At 60.1% G+C, this 16,545-nt stretch overlaps 1 protein-coding gene across 37 annotated transcripts; it reads right to left on the reverse strand.

Annotated features, from left to right (window-relative positions):
• Positions 1 to 1,200: 1,200 nt before the first annotated feature.
• Positions 1,201 to 15,305, reverse strand: ADAM33 (ADAM metallopeptidase domain 33). Of its 37 annotated transcripts, none has more exons than XM_034947105.3 (22): positions 15,095 to 15,305; positions 12,693 to 12,772; positions 10,285 to 10,361; positions 8,263 to 8,341; positions 8,011 to 8,087; positions 7,742 to 7,931; positions 7,457 to 7,522; positions 7,302 to 7,373; positions 6,983 to 7,149; positions 6,812 to 6,896; positions 6,591 to 6,733; positions 5,958 to 6,135; positions 5,774 to 5,863; positions 5,371 to 5,566; positions 5,114 to 5,222; positions 4,818 to 5,016; positions 4,656 to 4,733; positions 4,474 to 4,582; positions 4,243 to 4,390; positions 2,776 to 2,867; positions 2,529 to 2,600; positions 1,201 to 2,231 (listed from the first exon to the last, which is right to left on the reverse strand). In XM_034947105.3, exons 1-22 carry the CDS (start codon positions 15,189 to 15,191, stop codon positions 2,194 to 2,196), a joined length of 2,442 nt encoding a protein of 813 aa, XP_034802996.2. In that variant the 5' UTR covers positions 15,192 to 15,305; the 3' UTR covers positions 1,201 to 2,193. The 37 variants fall into 37 exon arrangements, 33 of the variants coding, with proteins under 33 accessions (XP_034802996.2, XP_034802997.2, XP_063457269.1 ...); XM_034947106.3 differs by having other exon boundaries at positions 1,201 to 2,228; positions 15,095 to 15,300; XM_063601199.1 differs by having other exon boundaries at positions 1,201 to 2,228; positions 8,263 to 8,338; positions 15,095 to 15,287.
• Positions 15,306 to 16,545: the final 1,240 nt, after the last annotated feature.

The following is a 16,545-nucleotide window of genomic DNA, read 5'->3' on the forward strand; positions in this document are numbered from 1 at the left end:
TTTTTTGAGACGGAGTCTTGCTCTTGTTGCCCAGGCTGGAGTGCAGTGGCGCGATCTCAGCTCACTGCAACCTCCACCTCCCATGTTCAAACAATTCTCCTGCCACAGCCTCCCGAGTAGCTGGGATTATAGGCACGTGCCACCACACCAGGCTAATTTTTGTATTTTTAGTAGAGATGGGGTTTCACCACATTGGCCAGGCTGGTCTCAAACTCCTGACCTCAAATGATCCTCCTGCCTTGGCCTCCCAAAGTGCTGGGATTACAGGCATGAGCCACCATGCCTGGCCTTAGATTCTCTATTTTATGATGGTTTAACATCTCGGGGTGGGGGCTTGTTGGCTGGAGAGAAACTGCTTGATTCCTGGAGATCAGAAACAACTCATGCCTTTCATATGCAAACCGACCAATCTTGAGTCCATACACCAACCACCCCCTTCAAGGAACTCTCATACGAAACCAGTATTTCCCCTGCCCTAAACCAGCTCAGGGCCAGGCACCTACCCAGACAATTAGAGCCCAACCCCACGCCCCAAACCCCACCAGAATGATTCAAAATGCCAATCCTACCCTCTTCCCCTGGCCTGCCTTGCCTCCCCAGTGGAAACGGCACTGCAGGCTGTGGCCTGTGCCTTCCACTCGCTCCTGATTCTGTCCCTGGACCAAACCTAGTGCCTCCCCACTGTGGCCCTGCATGGTGGGAAACTGTGAGTAATAACTTCTTTCAATAGCATTGGCCTCTGTGTCATCATTCAGTCACCTTCATAAATTAAAATTTTGCAACTACAACTGAGGCAGGAGGGGGCTTTAGAGAGCACTCTCACCTGGCCCCTTGGGCTTGTGGAGTGGAGCCCGAGGTGAAGTTGCCTCCCTGCACTCAGTTTTGGGATGGTTTTGTTATGCGGCAACAGCTGGCTGATATAGGCCACTCAGCAGCTCTTGCATGAAGCAACGGGAGAATGTGAACGCCCAAGGGAGGCAGGAGTGACAGAGCAAAGAGGGTGTTCAAACTAGGCAACACCGTCCTGTGCCCAGACACATGCCTGGGGCTCTGGCTGCCATCTAGGCTCGGCCTGCCAGCCACCACCCCGCCAGCCACCACCCCGTCAGCCACCACCCCACCAACCACCACCCCGTGTGGTCCTCAGGGCACCCCATGGGTTGAATTTACATACAGAAAAGACTAACCAAGGTCCAAGTGTAATATGTCTTTTTAAAATTTATTTTAGAGACAGGGTCTTGCTCTGTCACCCAGGCTGGCGTGCAGTGGTGCCACCATAGCTCACTGCAGTGTTGAACTCAGGCTCAAGTGATCCTCCTGCTTCAGCCTCCTGAGCAGCTAGGCCTACAGGTACACACCACCACGCCCAGCTAATTTTAAAATTTTTCTGTAGATGCGGTGTCTTGCTGTGTTGCCCAGGCTGGTGTGGACCTCCTGGCCTCTGGTGATCCTCCTACCCCGGCTTCCCAAAGTGCTGGGATTATAGGCATGAGCCACCACGCCTATAGCCAACATGTCTTTCTTTTGACTTCTACTTTGGTATCTTTTCTTAAATGGTTCCCTCTGTCCCCCCCACACACACAGAATGGGGGAGAGGCTGTCAGATTCTGAGCTCCAGAACCTCAGGTATAGCACTGGGATTGGGGGTGGGGGCTCAGGAACCACCTAGGGTAGAAGACAGGGTGGGAAGAAACAGGAAGGAAGGTCCCCAAAATTATGTTTGTTTGCAGAGGCCAGCCAGGCTCCAGGGGAGTGTGGACTCAGTCGAACCATAGGGCCCCAGGACCACTAGCTTCTGGCCAGCAGTCATGCCCTCCACAGAGCTGGGTCCGTGGAAATTGCATGTAGGAGACACACCAGACTCCCAGGACAGAGCCCTTTTGGGGTGGCCAGCACTACTCAGCCTCCACTGGTGAGGGAGGTCAGGGGCTGTGTGACCTTTGCTTCTGGGACTGATGGTTTATTGAGCTGGAGAGTGTGCCCAGCAGTGTTCCCCAGCCCTCAGGAACTTCTAATGTGGCTCTGGGTTCCTGGAGTGGGTGGGTCGAAGCTCCATTTGGGGAAGAAACTTCCAAGCTGCCTGCAGGTGCTGGAGGTCCGGTGATTCACTGGCTCTGCCCCTGCAGTTCGAGTTCCTGGAGTAGCTGTCAGTGGCCACCTGTCTTTAAATCTGTTCATTTTAGGAGCTACCTCTCACCAGAGGCAGGATCTTGGCATCTGGACTTGATCTGCTGAGAATGAGGAGGATATGTTGTCCCCTAAGGACTGGGGCCCCAGGCTGCAAGCTGTGTGGCAGGGAGCCCATCCTCACTCAGTGAGGACCAATGATCCAGGAAAAGCCACAGCTTCTCCCTCCCCAGCCCAGGGGCTTCCAGCATCCTGGTCTCCATGATAACCAAGAGGTCATAAACTCATTTCCATAATAACCTGAGCCCAGAAACCTGATTAGGGGGCAGCAAACTGAGGGGTGGGAGAGGTGGGAGGGTGGGCGATGAGAGGGGAGGCTTTGAATCCAGGTCCCTGCCTACCTTGGGGGTCAGGCGAGACTGCTGGCAGAGGCTTCTCAGGGTGGCTGCTGGGCTCATGAGAGTTCTCAGGGTCTGGGAGAAATGGTGGAGGGTAAATGTTGTGAATATGGTCAGCAGGAGACCCTGGGGCTGGGGTGGGGCATAGGGGACTCAAGGTGACTGGGTGCTGCCCATCTGGAAGGAGGCAGGAGGCATGAGCCCTTCCGTTCTCCCTTCCCTCTCCACCTCCCCCTGGTGCCTCACTCACCCAGGGGCCAGGGCTGTCCAGTGGCTGTGGGGCCCAACTCCATGGGGTGAATGCCGCCCAGGGGGTGGTCCCTGTGTGGGCCATCTTTGGGGCTGAGCAACGTGATAAGAGTCCAGGAGGTTGGCACAGTGATCCTGAGTGGGTTATTGCCTCCCCGCAGCATGGTGTCCAGCCCAGGGAGTTCTGCGTTTACTGAGTTTCTTGGGGCACCCATCTGCTCCAAGTCACCCTCTCAGCTCCCTTCCTGCTCCCTCTTCAGGGGAGCCTTGGGATCCAGGCTCCAAGTGAGCCTCATGCCCTCTGCTGGCACCTCCTCTCTCTAGTCCTAACATTTCCTCCAGGCTCTGGCACCACCCAGCAGCCTGGCACTCTCCAGATGCTGGCATCGCTCAGCTTCCAGAGAACCTTGGATGTCCGCCCCTTCGGCAGCTATGTCTGCTCTCCTTGCCCCTGGGTACCCTGCTGCCCTTGATGATTCCAAGCCATCTTTGACTGTCCCCATCCCATCTCCCAGGGCCTTGTCATTTCCTGTGATGTTCCTTCAAAACATTCTTCCCTGCCCTGAGACTCCCACCTGGGGATGAGAAGCAGCCGCCGCCCTCTGCAGCGCCCCCTCCGTGCTGACACGCCAGGCTCTGGCCACCTTGCTCCTCTGCCCACAGACCCTCAATCACGACTCGCTTTGTCAGGGTCCTCTTAGCTGCCACCCGGGGCCCAGGTGGTGCCCTGCCCCTGTCTGTTATGCCTTCTGCCCCCATCTCTGGCCCAAATCATGCCATCTCCCTTGGCTTGCCCCGAGCACTCCCAAGACCAGGCTATGTCAGACATGGCCACAGAGTGCCTGCCCTGCCTAGGGCCCTGGTGCAGGGTGAGTCCTAGGACAGCCATGCTTAGTATTATGTGACGCCCCACTCCGCCACCACCCAGGTCACAGAGAACTGGGTTAAGGCAGGGCCCTGGCACAGGGGCAGCCAGCGCCGCAGCTGACCAGTGGTATGGAGTGAAAAGATGTGCTGGGCCCAGCATTTGGGAACTTCAAGGGGGTGACAGAGGTGATTTGTGCAGAGGAAGTGGCAAAGGGCTGAAAACTGGTGAGACAGAGGCTGGACAGGCCTCCGGGGGCAGCATGGTACAGGGACTGCAATCTGAGCCAGGGAAAAACAGGGCAAAGTCAAGGGTGAGGCAGCCAGCCGGTGGGAGAAGCAGGAGAGTGGACAAGAGGAGCTGTACTGGGAGGTAGAGGGCCATGCCTTGCGGTGCTGGTGGTGGGGCAGGGATCCACCCCCTTGCTTGACTGGGAGGCCACTGGAACCTCCTGTTCAAAGCTACTTCTTTCCATGGCCTCTGGGGCTGCTCTCTGCACCTGGGGGCAAGGCTGAGGGCCTGCCCCAGCTCCCACAGCCCCAGCAGAGCTCTGAGGAGGGGAACCGCAGGAGTAGGCTCAGGAAGCAGGCGCTCGGAGCCTACCCACTGCACGCAGGGTCCCTCCTGCAGCCCCAGCTGCATCGCTGCAGATGGGCTCCTGGGAGTCGGTAGCAACACCAGGCCAGGCCGGCCCCTGGGAGCAGAGGCAGCAGGACGCTGAGGAGCATGGCCAGCAGGAAGGTGTCATGGTCTGCGGGGATTGGGGGAAGGGGCGCTGAGTCCTGAGCAGGTGCACCACCCCAGCTCCTGCCCACATGCCCCCCACTGGCATACTTTCAGCCTGCACAGGGCCACTGTCCATGCTGCCACCAAAGCCTGGCTTGTCACAGAAGGGTGGAGCCCAGCCTGGAGCACAGTGGCAGTTATGGTTGCTATTGCAAACCTGCAGAGAAGAGAAGAGGAGGGTCACGTAGGATTAGGAACCCCAAGGTCACCCCCACTCCTCGGGCTCTCACCCCGTGGCTGTGGCAGGCAGTCAGACAGCGCTGAAGCTCCTGGAAGGCATTCTTCCTGCAGCGCCTGCTCTGGCACACCTACGGGCAGTGCACCAGGCAGTGAGGGGGACACTGGCCTGCGGGATTCAAACGGCCAGGAGGGGTCGGGTGGGCAGAGCTCACCATTCTAGGTCCACACTGGGTGCCTGGCTCTACCAGGCCCAGGCCAAGCAGGTCCAGCTGGGCACTGGGGAGTGCCAAGGCTCCCCGACAGGTCACTTTGTGGCCATCTAGGTGAACGGTAGAGTCCACTGGCACCATGTGCGGTGTGAGCAGGCTGGGCTTTCCACCCTGGCACTGCAGCTTCCCACACAGGGCATCCCTGGGGAGGAAGTAGAGGGGGGTCAACAGCTGCAGTACCCCCCTTCCCCAAACCCACTCCATAGCTTCTGCTCCCTCCACTCAGCTCCACTCCCTACCTCCCTGCACAGGGCAGGAAGTGGCCCTCGCTGTCCTGGCCGCAGTTTCCATGAGCATCTCCCGCAGAGTTCACCACCTGGAAACAGGCCTCGGGAGCTGGATGGGAGCCTGAGGAAGCATGGGCCAGGCTGGGGGCAGCTCGGAGAGGGGCCGCGCTCAGCGGACCTCAGTTTCCCCTGCCCATCTTCCCCACAGTAGAAAACTGGCCCCACCAGAGGACGGGGGGCAGGGTGCAAGGGTGCTCGTGTCCTCTCACCAGGCCCCCAGAGCTGCTGGCACTGCTGCTCCAGCGTGGGACATGCGCCATCCCAGCAGTAGCCACTGCCCCTGGCACAGGGTGAGCCGTCCAGTAGGTAAACGTCTGGGGGACAGTGGGAGGAGGTGCCCGTGCAAAACTCAGGGAGGTCACAGTCACCCATGGCCTGGCGGCACAGCGCTCCAGCCGGCTTCAGCTGCGCAGGTGACGGGTGGTGGGGAAGGCAGAGAGAGGCCACGTGCAGTGAGAGGTCCATGTCCAGAGCGCGGCTCGGAGCTGGGGGAGCCAGGCCTACCCAAGCCCAGCACCCAACGGGGGAACCTGAGGGCACCAATTAACTAAGGCCAACAGGCCGGCTCCCAAGCTCCCCGAAACCCTCACCCTGAACCTTCCATGCCCTCACCAGGCAGTGCACGCAGCAGTCTCCGTGGGCGCACTGGGCCCCCGGGCGCAGCGAGCAGTTGTGAGCAAAGCAGCAGAGGTCGCGGCACTCCTGGGACCAGAAAGGCAAGAAGGGACCAGGTGACGGCGCAGCGCCCCAGACCTGAGCGGAGAGGGCAAGTGGGGGCCGGGCGAGCCGACTTAACCTGGCCAGAGCCGCAGTCACACTCCTCGCCCGCTTCCACGAAGCCGTTCCCGCAGAGCGCCGGCGGCACCGGGAGTCCGGGGTCCGGGGCATTGGAGAGGCAAGCGCCGCCCCCCTTGCGGAAGAAGGCGCGCAGCTGGCGGCGGCTGCAGGCGCTGAACACGCGCGGAAACGGGTGCCTACCGGCACGGGGAGGGCATTGGGCATGGAGGGACAGTCCCCCAACCCCCGCGCTTCTCTGATCCCCACCCCTGGGCTTGGCTACAGCCGCCAGATGCGCAGAGCCCAGAGAGGGGAAGTAACCCGCGCAAAGTCACACAACAAGCGGGACAGGGGACGATGTGGCCCCAATAGTGAGCAGCCCGGGACCCAAGGTGGAATCGCGACCCGACGGTGCTCCTCCCGGTGTAGGAGTAACCTCGCCAGGTTACTCGGAAAATAATCTTCATACCGTTGAGAATCCACTTTGCCTGAGCTTCTTCCCTTTAAGCCTCATAAACCACCCTGAAGCGGACACTACGATCATTATCCCCATTTTACAGAAGAGGAAACTGAGGGACGACCAAAGAAACGCAGCGGAGGAAGTCCCCAGGACTAGCCGCCCCGCCGCAGCCCCGACCCCCCACCCGCGTACCCGGTGGCCGCAGCCATGACGCAGCCTCCGGACTCGGCCGCAGCCTCCACGCAGCAGCCGTCGGGGTCGTGGCTGAGGCCGAGGCTGTGGCCGATCTCATGGGCCATGGTGGCTGCGGCGCCAATGGGGAGCTCCGAGTGGTCCTGCGGGGCCGTGGGAGGGCGGTCACTGCGGCCGTAGAGTCTCCTGTCTCTCCCCTCGCCCCCGCCCGCGGGGCTCACCGTGCTCACGCCTCCCGAGCTCTCGGCGCGGCACATGCCCTCGACGGGCGCCAGGCCCACTGTGGCGCCCTGGAAGGCGCGGCCCCTGGGGGCGGAGTGCGGCGTGACCAGGCGGGGCCGGGAGGTGAGGCCGCCCCACCCGGGACCCGCGTCCGGGTCAGAGGCACCCACGTGAGCAGCTGCGCGGAGTCGTGGGGCCGCTGCGCCCACAGCCCCCGGCGCCACTGCAGGAAGGCCCAGAGCGTGGCGTTGGCGTCCTGCGTGACGCGGCTGCGGTCCCGCTCGGTCCACACTTCCAGGCCGGCCAGCACCACCTGAATGTCCAGAGTCCTGAGAAGCTGAGGGCGAGGCGGGGCTGAAGCCGGGACAGGGCGCCCCATCGCGCCGGTGGTCCTTCGTGGGGCGCCCTTCCTCTTCCCCAAACCCCACCAGCACCTGCCTGTCCTGCCGCCGCCACCCCTATCACCGCTCTCTCCCCGCCGCCCCCAACCTGGTCCACGTAGTTGGCGACTTCCAGGAGACGCTGTTTGGTGTGGTTCAAGTTTCGGTGCCGAGTCAAGAACTGGGAAGGCAGAAATCCCGGTGGCCTGAGGGGCTGAGCTGGCCCCATCCCTGACCCCGCCAACCCCTGGGGTCTCTCCTCACCAGGGTGTGGTCTGCCACAATGTACAGTTCCAGGTACTTCCGGGTCCTGAGCGCTTCTCGCCTGTCCTGCGGAGGTGCAAATGGGGACCCTGAGTGGAAGCTGCTGGGCTTGAGCCCTGACCACCAACCCCAGCTCCCAGAAGGAAGTTTAACATGTTTTCTGGAACTTGTTTCTTCAGACTCCAATAAAAATACTGGGACTCGAGGCCTGTGAATTCCTGTCTCTTCTGATTTGGAGGGCTATAGATACAGCATTCCCACTCCCATCCGATCGATGCCCCTGACCCTGCTCTGGGGACCACCAGGAAGGCTGGTCATGCCCGCTTTGTTCCCAGGATCCCTGTGGCCACAGGCTCCTTTCCAGGTGAGCAGCTGCTCCATCCGAAAGATCTTGTGGGTTGAGAAGTCCTTGGAGCCCCGGGGTGGCCAGGGACGCAGATAATAGCTGGCATTCCTGCTGAGGGTGATCAGGCCACTAGGGTGCAGAGGGGTAGGAGCGGGTGTGAGGGAGCTCTTTCCCCATCCCAGGCCCAGCCTCCTCTCCCAGAGCTCACCTCATCCCAGAGCAGGTGCAGAGGACTACCCAGGAGTCGGGGAAGCCCCTTACTCGCCCTTGGTAGTGGCAATGATCCTAGGGAGGAAGGGGCAGCCCCAAATCTCAGTCAGGGCTGGAGCAAGAGGGGCAAGAGGGAGGGTGTGGTAGGAGCTGGCTCCAACCTCCCCTTAGGAATGCAAGGAGGAGTAGGGGTAGGAATGGTGGGGGGTACCTCTGGGGGTGCATCCCAGAGCCCATGGAAGCATCTCACCGTGTGGTTGGGGGCCAGCACCACTGGCTGCCCATCTGGGCTGTAGTGGGTTTCTATGTATCCTGGGGCCAGCAGCCTGCTGAGAGGGGGTGTTACAGGGAACACTGAATTCAGCTTCCTCCTGCCTCCTCCAGGATGTCTCCCAGCCTTCCTCCCTAAATGCTAATGGAGCAGCTTTATGAGTGAGACACTCACAGTGTGTCTTAGGGAAGGGACAGGAGCAATGGTGACTTGCTCAGATCAGAAACTCTTGGGGCTAGAGGAAGGAGCCTTGGTGATGGCTTAGTTGTGGGAGGTGTGAATATGGGAAGCACCAGGGAGGACACCAGGGAGGAGTGGGAATAGGGGAAGAGTTTGTGGTTCCCAGGGGACCTGCAGCAGGCAGCAGGATCCACAGGTCGGGAGGGGAGGAGTCAGGAGACACTGCCGAAGAATGGGACTTGGAGTTGGGGAAATGCGGTGACCTCCCCCAGTTCCCCTGCCTGCTGCCCTCCTTTGTTGGGCATCTGGTCGACCCTCTTGCCCCCACCTGCCCTAGATCCTTGAAATATTTTCCTCAGACTTCTAGACCCCACATACCTCCCACCTGTCCTTCAGTGATTGATGCTCACCCCCTGCCTCCAGAGAAAACAGAATCGCCACCTGCCCACGCTGCTTCCACCCTCCCTGCCTTCTCCACACCCACTCTGGTAATGATTCCATTTTCAGGCTCCATCTCAACAGGATCTTTCCCACATGGATGGATCAATCATAAGTCAATCTGTCTTCTTTAAAGAAAATCCTTAACCCAACCTCACCTTGGCCTCATTACCTCCAGACCACCCCCTAATGATGGCTGCTTCCCCCCTCCCAGGCATTCCACCACCTGCCCCAGCTCTGCCCCCCACCCCTGCCCCACACACACCCACCACCCTAGGAGGTAGGTGATGTGACCACCCCATTGAAAGGGTAGGGACGTTGGGAAAATATGGTTGGGCACAGTGGAACTAGAGTTTGTTCCCGGTCCATCCGACTCCACGAGGGAGAATAAAATACGTGTCAAGTGCTCAGGACAGCGCCTGCGGTCAAGCACTCAGTAGGTGATATATACTGATAACATAATCTGGGTGGTTTTAAGAGCCTGCGCTCCAGCTCGGACACCCACCCCACCCAGCCCAAGGCACCTTCCTGAGCACAGGTCTGCCTGTCCCTTCCCCAGCTCAAAATCTTTGGCTCTGGATGGTCCAGGACACTGAGCACTAAAATGGCCTTCTGTGATCTGGCCCTCCTGGGACTCCCCAAATTCATTCCCCCCTGCTCCCCTCCCTGTAGATGGAGACCTTCCAGGCAGGTCAGACAAACTGCTGCCCCCAAATGTAGCCACTGCATCTTTTTCTTTTTTCTTTTCTTTTCTTTTTTTTCTCTTTTTTTGAGACGGAGTCTCACTCTTTGCCCAGGCCGGAGTGGTGCAGTGGTGTGATCTAGGCTCACCACAACCTCTACCTCCGGGGTTCAAGCGATTCTCCTGTCTCAGCCCCCTAAGTAGCTGGGATTACAGGCGCCGCCACCACGCCTGGCTAATTTTTTGTATTTTTAGTAGAGACGGGGTTTCACCATGTTGGCAAGGCTGGTCTCAAACTCCTGACCTCAGGTGAGCCGCCCGCCTCGGCCTCCCAAAGCCACCGCATCTTTGTCCCTGCCATTCCCTTAGCCTGGAGTGCCGGCTCATCTTTTCCCTCTAGGATTTCTTTAGACTCAGCATATCTTGCAAATGTCCACTAGGTGGTGCTCACTCATCTCCAGCAGGGAGCTAACAAGCCGCTCCTGGGGTTGAGAGGGCGGAGGTGCCCCACAGCGGGGCTGACAGCCTCAGCGGTCCTCTTCAGCCTCCAGGGAGCCAGCCACAGGCCTGCGTGACTCTCCCTGTCATCCGCACCCTCTCTGGGGTCCTCTGCCCATCCAGCCACCCGCACAGATCTGTGTCAGTCCCTGCCCCCCAACACTGATCCCCTCCTCCCAGCCCTACCCCAGCCTGGCACTCACTGGTTCTTCTCCAGCTCAAGCAGGAGCTCCTGGCCTTCAGCCTCCAGGGCCACCAGCCCCATGTCTGGCTTCGAGACCTGGGCAAGAAAGAGTGTGGAGCTGAGATGGTGGCCTCCAGGCCTCCTGCCTGCCAGGGAGTAGGTGGCCTGTGGAGCCGGCTGGGGAGGAAGTTCTTGGGGAGAACGTGGGCTGGGGAGTCAGCAGGACCCCCCACATACTATGGAGGGCATGGAGGAGGTGAGAACATACAAAGATGTTCCCAAACTCAGGATGTTTGCAGTCCTGACAACAGCCACTTGGAAGGGTGTTGGCACAGCCTGCCAGGCGCACCAACATCCTCCCTAGAGACCAGAGGTCCCAGAAAGGTGCCCCTCCCCTGGCCCACCCTCTTCTTTCATGCCCAGAAGGGGCATCAAAAGCAGGGGAAGACAGAGGGGTGCTGAGGACATTATGGGGGCATCGGGTAGCCATGGTCAGGGCCTCCTCAGAGCCTCTGCTACCTGAGGCTCGTTTCCAAATGAGCTGCTGCTCATTCCCTATAGAATTCAAATTTTACTCCTCCACTTCCAATTTTGGCAAACTGCTCCCTCTTCCAAAGTTTTCCTGGGCCTCCAGCAGCCCCCGTCCCTCCTGCTCCGACACCTGCTTCACTGGACCCATGAAGTAAACGTGGACGCCATTCCAGCCAAGAGAGCACACTGGCTCTCAGCTAGGTGTCAGGAGGCTGGCTTGGACGGCCAGCCCTCTCTCCTTCCCCCACCCTCTTGGCGTCTCCCACCCTGTGGGAACACCCCACTTCCCCCTTGTCCACTCAGCCTGGCTGGGGGCCCAGAGTTGGAGCCGGCCCAGGAGCTTCCTGGGAGGCTGCTGTGCCTTTGGAATGTTTAACCCCCGACTCCTTTTCTCCAAAAATGCACTGGCCTGGGGCCCTGTCCAAGGGTCTCAGAGTCTTTGGAGGGAGTTCTTCCTTCGCAAGTGGGGAGCAGATGGTCCTTGCCTCCCTGGCCACAGGCCCCACAAGGCCTCCAGCATGAGCTCATGAGGCTGGAATGCCACTTGCTTTATTGGGGAAAGGTCTGCACTGGGAAAAAGGCCATACTCGAGGTCCCTGTTCCTCTGCAGCCCCTGCTGTCTTTACTCTTGCCCTCCTGGTACCCTGCCCCTTGATATATACCCCTCATCTTGAAATGTGAGTGTTTCCTGCCTGTTGGAGGGGATACCTAGCCTCTACTCTTTCTTCTGTACCATCTTGGCAGGCTTCCTGGAGGCAGAGGCCCACCGTTGGGGGAAGCAGAGCCCCTTTGGGGCTCTCCTCTTGGTCACAGCCCAGGCCAGACAGACAGGGAGGCCCAGAGACAGAGCGACCCCAGTGTGTGTCCAGCCTTCCCCTCCTGGGGATGGGGAGGGCAATCTCAAAGCTCAGGCCAGTGCTGTGCTTGACCAGTGGAATGGGGGCCTTATGGGCCTAGGGGATCCCAGTGAGGGCCCTGGGTTGGGAGCTGCTGGGTCTCTGGGGGCCTCTCAGCCTTCATGGCAATGCTCCCCCGCCTTCCCTCTTGCTGGATTTGGACAGTAGGGCTGACAATTCCAAACAAAGAGGGCTCTCTAGGAGGGGCAGGGGTGTAGCCAATGGTTTAAAATCGTTCAGACCTTAGGGGGTCTCAGGCTCCCAGCCTAAAGAGCTGTGTGACCATGGACAATTTCCCCAAGCTCTCTGGGCTTCCGTTTGCCCCTCTGTAAAATGAGCATATCAAGGCTACTGCCCTCTTAGTTCGCAGCACAGATATTATGGCACAAACAGATGGGGCATGGTTATTCTGGAAGCGTGTGAAGGGCGGGATTGGGAAGAGGCTGGGGCAGAGCGTCCTGCAGAAGAAGCACATGGGGTGGTCTTACATCTGGGGGGCACCAGGAGAGTGACCACTGCCCCCCCCATACCAGAAGTGGATTCCACAGGAGCCAGTGAGGCTGAAGGTTCAGGCCTTCGTGGCAGGGCCCTGAGAGGGACAGCAGTGTGTCCACAGGGTCACATGTTCTGGTCAACTTTGCAAAAGGTTTTCTTTTTGGTGCTTTTTTTTTTTTTTTTTTTAGAGGCTCCTGAAAAGCTTCAGGACCCACAAACTCTGGACCCATTTCTGCCTGGTGGGGGTGGGGGTGGCCCAGATCATCCAGGGAGGGAGGGAAAGAGGGAGGTGGGGTGGAGGAAGCTGAAATGACTTCCATGTGTGCGGGCTCACGAGATCTAGATGTCCAAACCCACTTGAGGGGCAGGGGAGGCAGGGGCCTACAGGAGTAGTGACTTGGTGGTTCTGGGGACCCCAGCAAAACTAGAAGCTGTAATGTAGGGAGAGACAAAAGGGCTGGGAGGTTCAGGGCCCCTGTGGAGGGCGGGGAGACATGGCACTGACCGGCTCCTCCAGGCTGACGGCGCGCCAGGGTTGTCCATCCAGGACCCAGTGCGGGGTGACTGGCTGCCCAGGGATATGTCCTGGAGTGAAGACAGAGCACAGGGTGAGGGGGACCTGAGGAACACAGGGGCATGGGACAAAGCAGAGGGAGGGGGTTAGAGGACATCCCCAGGGAGGCACTGGAGGCCTTTCGGGGCAGACTTCACCTTCAACACGCGTGGGCTCAGCCTGGAGAAGGAGGGACGCCCGTGGGCATCCTTGGATCTGAGGAGCTATCAAGGAGGAGGAAAAGAGAAGGCTGGAAAGGGACAGCTCAGCTGGGGACACGGGAGTCCCCTGACCTTTGTCGGGGGGCAGGCTTGGGCTCGGCGATCACAAGGAAGAGGCCAAGGCCGCCAGTGCAGAGGGGAAGGAAAGAGCGCGGCAGCCTTAGGGATTTTTAGATGGGCAGCAGATGCTTTTAGGGTGAGAGATGTACGAAGAGAGGACACTTGTGCCCCCCCATCATCTGAGAAAAACAACAGCCAGATGTTGCCTTGCGAGGTCCACCTTGCCCACAGCTCCCTCGGGGACTCTGTCCTGGTGGCAGGGTTTTGGTACCCTGGCCCAGAAGGCCCCTCCTCATCTCTTCAAGGGGAGGGGACGCTTCTGGACGGAGCCTTGGTGCTCCCTGGCCGGGTGTGCCTAAGGGGGCTCTAGGAGGAATCCCAGAGCCAAGCATTACTCAGAGAGTGCCTGGAATGTTCTCCTGGAATGCTCCCAGCCCTCCACTGGCCCCAACCACTCTCACAGGCCCGCCCTGCAGGAGCCAGGCCCCAGGCACCCAGAGCCTGCAGCAGCCCTCCTTCCCCCGGTACCCAGTCCCAGCTCTCAGAACAGACAGCCTCCCCCCTCCACGCAGCCCTGGCCTCAGTCCTGCTGGGCTGATGGCTGCCTGTGGAAGTGACTCAGCTCCTGCTAGGCCACCCCAACTCCTTTTTTCTCCTCCACCTTCTCTCTCAGACTACAAACATCAAAGACCCTTCCTCCAAGCAGCCCTCCTTGATTGGATGAGTGAATTGCCATCAGGCAGATGAGGGCCGAGAGGAGTCTGCCACCTTGGAAAGGAGGCTAGAGGGGCCAGTGCACGGAGGGCTCTGAGTGGATGTGGGGGAGGGGAAGGAGGGGAGGTCTCTCAGCCCAGAGAGCACTTAACTGAGAGTAGAGAACCAAGCTTTGCTGTTCCTAGGCCTCTAAGGGTTTGGGGAAGAGGTAGGGTGGGCCCGGGCACAGGTGTGGTGTGGGTGCAGTGCGGTGTGTGGGTGCTCTCCACATGGCCTTGCACGCACGTGCTGGCCACGGGCACCCTGACCCCAATGAGGGAGAGAGGGGCAGAGCTGGAGCTGGAGCTGGAGCTCCGGTGACCGGGTGGATGGGAGTGGAACCCGAGGGAGCCAGGCTGGTATTGGGCACATAGACGCCCCTCTCCCAGGGGTCCCATCACCTCCCCTGGCCCCAGGATAGGGCTCAGAGGGGAGGGAGCAGTGGACCACCTGGGGCCAGAACAGACCAGGCCCCTGTACCTGTTTGGTCCCCACACAGTGCTGTGGAAGCCACCGCCCAGTCTGCATAGCCCAGCCCAGCCCCGCATGCCTCTTCCCTGGTTGCCCTCCCTGTTCCCGGCCAGGCACTTGCTGTGCAGGACTGGCTAATCCTCCCACCCGCTTGCAGAGGTTGTTCCAGCCCCATCTTAACATCTTTGTTTGGAGGGGTTACCCCGAGGAGACAGCTGCAGTCTTCCCAGAGCACTGCTAAACAGACACCTTCTATCTGGAGAGGCCCTTCTCTATCTCACCAAACAAGGCAACAATATAAACAACATACACACTGCCCTGCCGCCCTGGGAGGAGGGACGAGGGGTGAGCAGGGTGGAGGCCACAGCTAGTTCTGCAGCCTGAGAGCAAAGCAGGGACTCTGGGGAACTCTTGGGCATGGAGGCTTCCGAGAGGATGGAGCCCCGCTGAGTCCTAAGGGGTGGAGGTGCAGGAGCGGGTCACACGGTGGCCTGCGGATGGAAGCTGGTTGTGAGAGCGAGAATCCAGGCAGAGGGGGCTACGGCTACGGGCTGGGGGCTGGGCTGCCCCCGAGGGGGAGGGAGCCATGCCCTCTGCTTTGCCAGCGGAGTGGCAGCCGGGCAGTGTGGGCAAGTCCGGGCCCGAGGCCAGCCCAAGCACACTTGAGCGTCCCTGGGCAGGTCCCACGGAGACCCCCCCAAAGAGTCCCCACGCCCTGACCTACTGGCCGTATGGTGCCGGGGCCGTGAGACCCTCCGCGCGCTGACCCGAGCTCTGAGCAGAACCCATCCCCGCCACCACCACCTGGCCTAGCCTGCCCCTCAGGGCGCACCCCGCCCGCGTCCTCACCTTGAAGCACCCCGGCGCTTGGCACTGGCCAGAGCAGCAGCAGTAGTAGCAGCAGCAGCAACGGGGTCCCCCGAGCTCTCCGGGGCCTCCAGCCCATAGCTGTGAGCTCCTCGGCCTCTAGGCAGCGGCTCGCAACTCCGGCTCCGCCCAGGCTGGATGGCGGCCGACCCACGCCCCGTGCAGCCCCAGGCCGCCGCCTTCGGACCTTCCCGCCCCCACCTCCCACCGCCCGCCCTCGCTCCCGCCCCCCCTCCCCGCCAACCCCGCTCGGAGCCTGGCCAGGGGCCCCGACGGCGCGCGCCACGGGGGAGCTGGGTCGCCACTCCCGGACCGCCGCCCCTCGAGGGGGTGGAACTGGGCGGAGGAGGGAATCCGTGCGGCCCCTCGGACGACCGGCCCGAGCCGTCCCTCCCTGTCGGTCTCAGAGGGCCTCTACTCCTGAGAGGAGGAGAGAACCGCTGGGAAGGTTCTTGGAGGACCGCGGCGTGGTGGGATGAGGCGGTGGGCAAAGGCCGCCTCTCGCTGCTGAAGTTGGCCCCAGGAGCGCGATCTTCCGTGGTCTCCTGGGGCCAATCTCTGTCCCCTCCTTGCTACCCGTCCTGCCCCGAGGGTACCCTGGCGGAGGTTGAGTCGGGTCATCCACCTGCACTGGGTGCCCCCAAGGATAGGAAGGTTCAGGCAACCGGCTGCCGCTGTCTTGGGGGCTTCATTGCTGGGCAAAGGCGATGCAGCAGACGGAGACAACCTTTCTTCCCTGGCGGCGGCCAGAGGGCAGAATTGTATAAAAGCTGCAGACTCCCAGACCTGGGAGACCCTTTCGGCCTCAGTAACATCTGTTTCATGTTTTAAAGTTTTGTTTTCCTACTCGGTGCAAATTTGGATGAGATGTTAACTTTTTTTTTTTTTTTTTTTTTTGAGATGGAGTCTCCCTCTGTCGCCAGGCTGGAGTGCAGTGGCACGATCTCGGCTCACTGCAACCTCCGACTCCCTGGTTCAAGCGATTCTCCTGCCTCAGCCTCCCGAGTAGCTGGGATTACAGGCACGCGCTACCACCCCCAGCTAACTTTTGTATTTTTAGCAGAGACGAGGTTTCACCATTTTGGCCAGGATGGTCTCAATCTCCTGATCTCGTGATCCACCCGCCTCGGCCTCTCAAAACGCTGGGATTACAGGCGTGAGCCACCGCGCCCGGCCGGAGATGTTAACTTTTAAGCAAATCTTTTTTTTTTTTTTTTTTTTTTTGAGACAGAGTTTCTCTCTTGTTACCCAGACTGGAGTGCAATGGCATGATCTGGGCTCACTGCAACCTCTGCCTCCCAGATTCAAGTGATTCTTCTGCCTCAGCCTCCCGAGTAGCTGGGATTACAGGCATTCGCCACCACGCCTGGCTAATTTTGTATTTTTAGTAGAGATGGGGTTTCTCCATGTTGGTCAGGCTGGTCTCGAACTCC

The sequence above is a fragment of the Pan paniscus genome, chromosome 21, assembly GCF_029289425.2.
Source record: "Pan paniscus chromosome 21, NHGRI_mPanPan1-v2.0_pri, whole genome shotgun sequence".
In the NCBI taxonomy this organism is placed as follows: Eukaryota; Metazoa; Chordata; class Mammalia; order Primates; family Hominidae; genus Pan; species Pan paniscus.

Bases quoted from the DNA above. Each gene is read 5' to 3' on its own strand.
- ADAM33 (XM_063601177.1), bottom strand. From the start codon at position 15,191: ATGGGCTGGAGGCCCCGGAGAGCTCGGGGGACCCCGTTGCTGCTGCTG. The intron at 7,523-7,741 runs GTCAGGGGCATC...GCACCTCCGCAG, and splicing joins CTGGTGGTCCCCAGAGCAGG to GACAGGCGAGAAGCGCTCAG. The intron at 5,017-5,113 runs GTAGGGAGTGGA...CTTCCTCCCCAG, and splicing joins TTCCTGCCCTGTGCAGGGAG to GGATGCCCTGTGTGGGAAGC.